At 35.4% G+C, this 11,000-nt stretch overlaps 1 protein-coding gene across 1 annotated transcript in view; it reads right to left on the reverse strand.

Annotated features, from left to right (window-relative positions):
* The window catches only part of LOC100769409 (vomeronasal type-2 receptor 116), a 29,339-nt gene extending 20,380 nt beyond the window's left edge, over positions 1-8,959 (reverse strand). Inside the window, exons 1-4 of the mRNA XM_027413396.1 lie at positions 8,754-8,959; positions 2,815-3,106; positions 1,661-2,464; positions 718-945 (exon numbers count right to left, since the gene is read on the reverse strand). Coding sequence (XP_027269197.1) covers positions 718-945; positions 1,661-2,464; positions 2,815-3,106; positions 8,754-8,959 — 1,530 coding nt within the window. The remainder of the gene's footprint in view (positions 1-717; positions 946-1,660; positions 2,465-2,814; positions 3,107-8,753) is intronic.
* Between the last annotated feature and the right edge of the window lie 2,041 nt (positions 8,960-11,000).

Genomic DNA, 11,000 nt, shown 5'->3' on the forward strand with positions numbered 1-11,000 from the left:
CTATGGAGCAGAAGAGGGATGGTATGGGGGTCGGTGGGGGGCATGGGAGGATGGGAGGGAGAGGGAACTTGGATTGACATATAAAATAAGATTGTTTTAATTTAATTTAAATTTTAAAAAAGAAAGAATGAATAAAAATAAGAAGAAATGGGAAAGCAGTATTCACCTCTGCTTCCTTCCTGAAAATAATGTGAATAACTTTCTCAGGCTCCTGCAGCCATGACTACATAAATCTTGATCGACTATACTTGCTATCTGAGATTATTAAGTCTATGATCTTAAATTGCTTCTGTTAGATGTGTGTTTTTGAAAGCTTGATCAACTGCTTCATCTTTCAGCAGCAAAACAATTAGCCAATGGAAATGTGTCCTCCATACTAAAAAGGTTTTCCTACAGCCAGAAAGAAATAGGGCAAGTTGCCATGTCCTGATATTTCCTATTTTCTGAGTCAAATTAAACATGTCTGTGTAGATTCAGAACAGGGATGAAACTTAATAAATATACAATCCAATTTATCATTTGAAATTATTTGTCATTTAAGAAATGTAAGGAAAAATAAATAATCCATTGACCAGTTTAAGACACCAAAAAGTTCCTCATTAGACAGTTGTTTTCTATATATGGTTGAGTCATGTGTAAAGAACCAGAAATCATTAAATCAGGAATCAAATGTTTATTTACATAATGATCAATTCAATGACATAAGATTGAACAAACCTCTGTAAATCCTGTGGACCACTGTATCATATGATCAGACAAAAACAGTTGGTGACCATGTGGAGCTTTAAAAGAAAATGTTCCAACTTTCATATTTTGCCTGAGACCATTTGGAAAATTCCAGAAGTTGAGTATATCATACTCTTCGTCTAATTTCATTTGGGAATCCAATGCTACATGGTGCCCAGCACCATTTTTGAAATGGATTTTCTTGAGAAAGGGATGAAGCTGAAAAGGATGTAGAATCTTATGATAAATTTAGTCCCAGAAATATTTAAGAGAACTAAATAAAACAGCATCTCACACTGACTTTAATTACTGATGTGAAATACAAGTGACAAGTTATTAATGATTTTAATGATGAAAGCCTTATAATTACACAATCAATGTTTCTTTACTCTCAGTGGGTGTCAAAAGAAAGCGCTGGCACACATACACATGCAAAAACACAAAACAGAATTACCCAGGAATGGTGATTGAAGCACATTTCCAAAATTTGCAAATGCTAGCCACATCTAATTACTTAAGGAAAATGCTCAAATTTCCGTTTGTAAATTTTGATGTTGATTTCCAAAGTGTAATAAATGGACAGTTAGGTAGCATAGCCATTATTCAGCATTTGAACCTTAAGGGGCTAGTAGTATTTCACTACTTCTCTTATGTCTGTTCTGACAGGTACTTAGAGATAACAGGTTATCAAATAGAGCATGTCACCAGGAGAAGATTCTGAGGCTATATGTAACTCAAAGTTCATATTGACATACATGCATTTGATCCTTGTTATTGCTACCCATTCATCTTGGACAATGACACTTAGACAAGAAACTATGTGTGTCCTTTTTGGGTGAAATCAGCCACAAAATACAATAGAATATTGAGTGATTTTATAAAGTGTCCTGTATGTCACAGTGTTATTGTCAAAATAAATGGAAAGAGAAATTACCTCCCAGGGGTGGATAGTCCTCTCCCCATTTCTATGAGGTTGAGTTTGTAATTGTTTGAGAGTCATCTCATGGAGACTGTGAGCCACAGCATACACAGAATTATATATATTGTAACTTGCTTCAGTCATGTGCATTTCCCACATATGTGAAGGAAACATTTCCAATGAAGCATTTGGTAGACAGTTAACAGATACTTTACAATCAGGTAGAAAGAAAGAACAATTGAACAAAATTTTCCAGAAAATATCAATATATTGGTCATCAGGGTATTTAGATGGGGTGTATGCCTGAATAAACTTTCTAAAATCAGAAATCTCATCATGGTGATGCGTAAAAAGGAGAGACCCATGAAATGAATCAAAAATAAAAGGTTCATAAATGATATTGACATCAAATTTTGAATTCATGACCCAGACTTTCCATATTTTTTCAAAACGCAGTCTAACTAGCATTATGCAATGTAAAGATTCCCTGTCATCATAAATGATAACCACATTTGCAGATGATTCCATGATCACCTTGAGAGTCTTTTGAGATGAACTGTCAAAATAAAACAAGTTCTCTGGTACCATTTCTACAAAAGCTACACACACTCTCTTCCTGTACATTTCTCCTCTCATCTTTGATAGGATCTTGATTCCTTTAAGGTTATCTATGAGGACCAGCCCCACCCAGGTCCAGCTGAAATGAAGCAGCAAAGAGATAATGCCAAGTGACAGAGATGAGTCCTTTGCAGCTGTCTGATAGAGATAAGAGAACTGGCCTCTGTCACTCAGGATAGAGTCAAAATGTCCAAAACTGAGCTGAAAGGAATGAAATGAGAAACTAGAATGAAAACATTGATATAGGAAACAATCTTAGACATGAGACACCACTTGGGACTGATAATATCAAATTCTGTTCATGTTGTTTTAAAATCCTATCTCATTCCTGAAGACTTGTACTGAGAATTTCTGACAAGACACAGAGTTTTCTAAACATCCACTCTAGACTCTAATCTCTTCATCTTCTCTATCTCAGCAAAATATATGAGGCTGTAGCCTGACTTTCTTTTATAGATATCAGATTTACCTCTCTCCTTTACATGATAGACCACTAGAAACGTCTGCATTTCGATTCTGTTTGATTGCTCCCAAATAGTCACATCCCTCACCTGTGGATATTTGTAGAGATTCAGCAGTCTTCCAATACGTGCAGATGTTACCCACGATGCTCCTGTAAGTAGAGCAACAACTTTGTTTTCCCTTCTACATGTATAATTGGGAATGTTGGTTCCCATTCCTGTGAGCCAAAGAAAAGCTTCCCTGAGAAAATCCCATTCACTCCTCTGGATATCGTAGAGTTCAAATCCCAGAGATGTGTTGGGTAAGAGATGAGGGTTCCTGTTGATCTCCTCAGTGGCAAATATGAAAGCCAAGGAACACTGGTAGTTATTCAAATTGAACCTGCAGAAAGGTTTCATCAATATTTCTGAAGAAGACCCATATCATGCTGCTTAACAGGGTGATGCAAAGGCTTTTAGAATTTCAATGTCTTATTTCTACAACCAAAAAATTTATGTCATCCCTGAAATTGTAATTTGAATGTCCAGCATATAGAGTAAGTGATGGTTTCATTCCCTAAAAGCCATGGATCTACAAGTCATTGAGAGAAAAGCTGAGTTGAACTGATAGCACTGGTGATATCTTCCAATAAGAAGATCCGCCTAGCAGAACCACTAGTATTTTGTCACTGTCTGGAAATCATCAACAAATCGAATCTCCCATTTGTGGAACCAATTCTTGTTCTCCAACATGATCTCTATCCCTTATGATTACAAATTATCTTTAAAAGATTATTACTCCATGACTAGGAGATTTTTCTCATAATGAATATTTCCCTTTCTTTCCTCTAACAGCTGATGGAAACAGATACAGAAACCATCAGTCAAACATTAAGCTGATCTCAGGGAATTTGGCAAAAGAGGAGGATGAAGAATTGTGGGATACAGAGGGGTTGGGGACACTAAGGCACATGAGAAATGTGTCAGTTGACACACAGAATCAATTATGCATTTGTCATAGTGGCTCACAGAGACTGCAGGGGCAACCATGGAGCCTGTGTGAGTGTATGCTAGGTCCTCCACATACATGCTGTGGTTGTTATCTTCGGGTTTTGTTGGACTCCTAACAGTGGGAGTGTAGTGTCTCTGCATTTATTGCCAGTGCCAAAGATATTTTTCCTCCTACTGAGTTACCTCATATCGTCTTGATAGGAGGGATGAATTCTAAACTTACTTCATCTCCTTACACTGTGATATCAACTGGGAGGTGTGCTTTTTTCTTAAAGGAAAAAGAGGAGCAATGGATCTGGGAGGGGGAAGGGATGCCTGGTAGGAGTGGAGGCAGGGGAAGCTATATATGTGATGTATTATATGACAGAAGAATAAAGTCATTTTAAGAAAAAGATTAATTTAAACCTGTGCCTTTAAATCTAATGAATGTATATAGGAATGTATATACAAACAAATATCAAGTTCATTATTTTAAGGATATTTCTAACTATGGCAGACTCACTAAAAACAAATAAGTGAGTGTGTGAAGATCCTACACAGGGTTTCTGATTTATCTTTTAAGCTAAACAACAGTCATCCTCATACACTCAAGTCTAGTAGATTGAGCAACTACAACAGGATTAGTAAATATAATTATATCATTAAAAAGAAAGAATGTGACATGCCAGTAGTTTTAAATGTGGGAAGGAATATCTATATATGCAAAAAATGTCTTCATACATAATGAGTAAACAGTTTTCAGTGGGACAGATTCTAGGTCACAAAACTCGCAACAGAAACACCTTCCCAAGAGTTTGTAAATTAAATATTTCTTTTGTTCCTTAGTGTGAAAGGGTATGAATTTTAAATATTCTATCATTGAGAGATTAAATTCCTCAATAAATGTTCTCACAAAAGATTATAAATTTATATCTCTTAAGCTCATTATGTCTTATGGTGTTGAAATATAAAATGGTAGAATGATGTAATATTTGAACTCAGTTTTAAAATGAAAGATTTATACAAAAGATTAAGATATATGAATGTTTCCATAATGAGATTAAAAAGCTATAAAGTATTTGCAAGGTTCAACCTTATAAGTGGGTTTAGGTACATAGATTTTGAGATTCAAAGGTAATGTATATATATGACATTAAAGTCTGTGGAATAATATTAACAATTATGAAAAACTAGCTATAATATAAGTTGAATTCTTCACTGTGTCCAGTCCACAATGAGGAGAGTCTAAACACTGAAAATTCTCTTAGTGCTTGCAAGGGAAGGGACAGTTAGGACAAGCAAGCCTGTTGACTATGCTCGCTAAGAGGGACAATATGCAAATAAATGGCCTGAAGAATCAGAGATTCTTTACAAGCCAAAGAGAATACTTGGGCTGAATAGTAACAGGCCTCAATATAACAAAATCAGTACTTATTCTTTACTAAATATGTAGTCTTAAGCATGCATCCAGAAAAGGATGAGAACCTTTAAAATATTCAATGTGTCTCTTTGCAAATTACAGGATGGTAGTCCTCAAAAAATATGATTATTCATATGACATATTATTTAGACAACAATTTTTCACTCCTGATTATCTTTGTGATAAATGAATAGGGCTCAATATCCCCATTGAAGACAATACTTTAGCTTACTTCCTCACTGTCATGTCTGTCAACATCTGGAAAAAAAAGCAGCTAATCTTCTTAAATACTCAGGTCAAGTCTAAAAGCTGTTTTTACCAACTACGGAACATCCTCTCCTCCTCAAAAAGTACTTCTCACCTATAGAACATATTCCTTCAGTGCACTAACCATGCATGTTCCCTTATTTAAAGGGGCTACAGGACATGCTGTCCCCAAATTCACAAATTTGGGAAATTATTCAGGAATCCCACATGAGGTCATTGAACTTCAACTGGCTTCTCTTACAAAGTCATGGATACTTGCTCTTATGCAGTAGTCTAATCTAACAAACAGCTGATTCAATTTACCCTACTTTTGAAGGCTTTGGAACATGGTTCAGACCAGCATGGATTCACATTTCATCTTACTAAAACAATAAATCATTATAAGAATGATGCTTAAAACTTCCAAGTTGCTCAAATTTCTCCTCTTAAATGAACCCACAACACTGTATTAAAAGGCTGATAGTAGCTGATGCTAAACTTACACTAGCAACCTCAAAATATCTCAAGTGTTTCCACCAAACTACTGTATTTACAATAGTGACAAAAATCGTCAGTCTTTTAACACCCAGAACAAACACAGCCATTTGATTTTTGCATGGTTTTCTTACCTATTATCTTCCTAAAATAAGGGGAAACTTCCAAAATCATGTTCTTAACTACACCTTCAATAGGAATTGCAGTAATCCTAAGAGTTTGACTTCATGTGTTGCAGATGGGACTCCACTCACATGACACACATCTACCAGGAATGTTTTCATCAAATGTCTATATCATGATCAGAATCTTTTCATATGTTTAGTTTTATTTGGGCCACTTTGAGGGACCCTTCTCTAAGGCACCCTGACTGCTTCCCTTTCACAGCACCAATTTGTTCCTTTCAAAATGTTAAGAGAAATCTGTGTAAACACCTAAAAGATATTCAGGTGATGTCTCAAAGGGGTACTCAAGGTTCAGCCCATTCTTCATTTCTCCTTCTATATCATAACATATGTTGAATTCATGGAAAGAGAAGAACATCTGGGAGAAATATAAAAATCTGAAAAGGTTAAAAACAGGAATATGAGACACATACAATAAAAGTATTTTTAATTTTGAATGCCGAAATTTTAAAATTGAGTTAGGAAGGTGTTTCGAGTGTTTGTGTGGCCATGCAAATCAAAGGACCTGGGAGAATACATAGACCTTGGGAGAAACCCTGGTATGATGATCAGAACTGATATTCTCTGTTAGGTGCTTATTTATATGCAGGTCCATTGAGGATATTACCAATGAGAGACTCTGTCTCTATGCATCATTATCTGTGGCTATGATATATCTATTCCTGGGATTTACCTTGGTCTACAGACTATTTGAATACATCCAAACATGGGCACACACAAACACACACATAAGAGTTCCTGATCCATCAGGAATGAATTTCTATGCTCTGTCAGATGCTAAACGACTTTGCACTTAAATTGACTTGAGATGTTCTATGTCCCATGATTTCATACAATCTTTTCTCCCTTTGAATAAGTTAAGATTCCTAAATAATTTATAGAGTTATAGAATTTTGGTTTAAATCAGGATTGATATAAAATGTATTTAACACTATAATGCTTGGATATTTGAGAGAAAATATGATTTTATATACATACAGATGGAAGAAGAAGCCATAGATACTAAAGCCCGTAGAGCACTGGGAAAATCACTCAGAAGCTATTGGTGTGTATTCTGACACACACAATGGCTCAATGACAGGAGAAAGCCTGTATGAAGTCCTCAATATCTTTATTTATTGATACAGTTCTTAACGTTTTCTTTGCTCCAACTCTTGGATCCTAGGAATATGAGCATGGGTCCTAAGACTTACTTATACAGTGAATCAGGTCAGGAATTTAAATACACTCAACAGAAAATTTTAATTATCACTCCTATCAATGTATTTTAAACTAATTAAAATTGTAAAATAAAAAGGGAATGTATCCACTAAAGAGTAAAGCACCTAATAACAACTGCACTGGTAAAGTGATAATAAAACCTTGTACTGAGCATAACAATTAAAATGATAGCATAGTTAAACAGGAAAATTATACATATTCAGAGAACACAAACGCTGCTTCAAACGACCTGAAGTATTTATGCTACCCATATTACACACAATTCCAACACAAAATAACCAAGCATTTGAAGAGTTAGACAGAACATATAATATCCCCAACCAAAAGAAATGTTTCAAATTTTGCACAAAAGTGTACCTCATTATGTAAATACATTGAGATAAAGGTATATTTAATTGGAAAATATCATTGAAATTTTTTAAATGTTTTAAAATTGAAACAGAATGATAATAACTTTCTCCAAAACAATTAGAAAATATCCATGGCAGGATAAAGAATTAAGTAGGGATGGGGCCAGAAATGGAATAACCTAGTTATACACTATTATATTCATATTTTGAAGTTTGAGAATTCTCAAAAACAACTTCCATTAACAACTCTATAAGTTTTCCTGTGCATTAACATATTATAAGGATTGTTTGCTTATTATCATTTCAACTATTACATGAAAGATAACCAAAAAAGGGATTAAGCAACAAAAGTTACTGTAATGGAAAACATCACTGGCCCCCCATTTAATTACCATTTGTTAGCAGATCAGAATTAACAGACCTATGTCCAGCTAATAAAACTGTGAGGAAAATAAACTGAACAGCAAAACAGACAAAAATCTAGTTCCTGCATGTAATCACATGGGCATGAGACTATTGCTGGGTTTGTGTGCACACATTGGTCCATTTAGGCTTAAGTTACCAAGACATTATTAGTACTAACCAAAGTTTCTACTTGATCGTTTTTCCTTCTCTACTGTCCCTCCACTTGTTACTTAGAAATTTACCCAGGGTTCAGGAACAACAAAATTATCACCAGAACCTAAATTTATCTTCACTCCTAAATGTGTGTCAACTGACTCTCCACTTGGAACTTGCTTCTGCATTTCATTTTTCCAGGTTGTATTCTAAATTTAATGCAAGCCATCTTCCTTCACTTCAGATATTAATACATGGATACTACAGCTACAGAAATGTCTGCATGGAATGAAATAAACCTTGCATCCTTCACAAGAATCCTGCATAGGCTTTTCTCTCCAGCAGAGTCCACTCCATTCTACCAATTTGTCTGCCACTCTCTTAGCGTCAACTAACTAAGAAACATCCCTCGGTGACCACCATCAACATCAAAGAGACTTCCTGAACACATCTGTTTCAGTTTGTAAACACTTAAAAACAAGAATCAAATGGAGGAAATAAAAAGTTACATTGTTGTGCATCCAGATTACTTGAGGACAATGAAAACTGAATAGTGAAAATGAATAAATTTCTAAGAGCACTTACTGTTCGAAATATTTGTCTTTCACATGAAACTTAATGTTTTTGTTAAGGATATAGTAAATAGAAAGAGGAACAAAGGCAGAAATCACCACATTTCCATCACTGTATCGACTCAATTTTGTTTTCCAAGAGCACTGAGAATCATCAAAGGTGCACACAAGAACATGAGTCTGCAGAAGCCAGAAGATAAAAATCCATGAGAACATCATGAAATAGAAGTGCCTGCCACAGCATAAGCATGGGGGCATGGATCTAAAAGTGGCCATCAGATGTATACATAGCATCTGTGATTGTGAGCATACGCTTTTGTAATATAGTTGGTGAGTGAATTCATCACTCTAATCACATATCTTTTTGGCAGTCCTCTTCCTCCCGTTGGAGAATTCTGAACCATCTTCCCTGACTACTCCCATATGACACACTGCATGAGAAATTTAGAAAAACAAGTCTCAAAATACAGTTGGAGTTCTTTATCCTGGAGACTCATGATTACATCCACCAGTATAGTCACCAGACCCCAGGGAGAACTCTCTTGAGTATACTTGTGAAAAATGATCTTATATTATAGCTACATGCAAAGTGACTTGGATGATGCAAATGTCTTCCAACAGAGGAAACCAGAGCAAGTGAGAAGGAAAACAACCAGAAAATGTCAACCAGAAAGGGTCCACTGAAAATCATTGAACACCTGCTCTCTAGAGCTGATTATCACCTATGTCACTCTAAATTGTCAGTGGCCTCAAGGAGTCTTTAATCTCTTTCTGTATGAATCACTCATATCTGTAAACCAATATTCTATCAATGTTGCTCTACAATCAAAAATACTTTCTGTCTCATTCCAGAGAAACAAATAGGCAGAATTTATCAACTCCAAATCAGTGACTTAATATCAATGCTTAGATTAGGTTTCCAATGTACATTCTGAAAACTGACCTACTGTACCATGATGTCTTCTTTTCAATGGTAAAACATTCAATATAAAATCCTGATTCCCCTTTACATCCTTAGAGCAGCTCCACTGTCTCTCATACTTTCCTTTGAACAAGAACTATTAAAAGAAACACTTCAATTTATTTTTAAAAAAACATAAGAGCTTGTATAGTCCACCCACCATATGTTAGTTCACAATATTTTAAATGAAGTTAACCCAAAGAGGAGAAAGTGCTGTGGCTATAAATCTAAACTTTGAAGTTTTCACATGAATATGTATGCCTAACAGCTCAGTCATACATTCACATAGGCACTGTGGTGTATTTAAAAACTTTCCTCTACTTAATTACATATGAAAAGTGTGATAGGTACATAGAGTGGGTAGTTGCACTGCACTGAAACACCTGTCCAATATATTTGTTATGCATAGAGTGAAGAGATTTTCCCTTCTGAAAAGGCATTTACTGATCATCACAATCACCTGCACTTCATTCATCTTGAGGAAAATTATAAGTGGCTGTACACTTGTGTCATCCCAAAAGCTCTATTATCTTCAAAGTCCTGATAACTTGTGAATCCAGAATGGAAATGGGTTATTTCCTGAGGTGGTCAGTGTGGACAAGGTCAAGATCGGTAGATATTTGGATTGTTTTGAAGCTAGACTTGCAGGGTTATGTACACTTCTGCTTTATTTTTATGAGGATGGTTTTAATTTTTGATCATATTTTGTGTTAAATTATTGCTCCTCTTCAAATATACTGCAGGTTAGTACCGTGTCTGAATGAGAGCAGGAAAAAAATTTTTCTCATTGTGCAGAATATCACTCTGTTCAGTCAAGTCAGTTTGTCTTGCTATAGAAAAGCTGTGTAGCATCAGATGATGAAATTGTCAATTCTTGATTCTCCTTTTTGTTCTAGTATGGTTCTATAAAAAATTCACACAGATACCTACATCCAATAGTATTTTCCCTAAGCCTTTCTTCTTGATGTCAGGAACTTTACATTGTAATGACATTCTCAGAATAATTTGAATAGATTTTCAAGCAGGGTAAAGGTATAACATCTACTTTCATTCTTCTATGGGTGCATAGCCAGGTTTTAATGAATAGGCTACTGTTAATTACATTATTGGTTTATTAGACCTTTCTCTAAATTCAGAGAGCATTCACTTACTTTCAATTTGCAGTACAAAATAAATACTTATAAAAATGTTGGCATTTACCAGCCCTCTTCTGCCCTGCTCAGAGACACTTGAGGCCTAGGGACTGCTCACTAGGTGAATTCCATCCCAGCAGGAGCCAGCCCACCCAGAGACTACCCA

Source organism: Cricetulus griseus, chromosome 4, assembly GCF_003668045.3.
Source record: "Cricetulus griseus strain 17A/GY chromosome 4, alternate assembly CriGri-PICRH-1.0, whole genome shotgun sequence".
Lineage (NCBI taxonomy): Eukaryota > Metazoa > Chordata > Mammalia > Rodentia > Cricetidae > Cricetulus > Cricetulus griseus.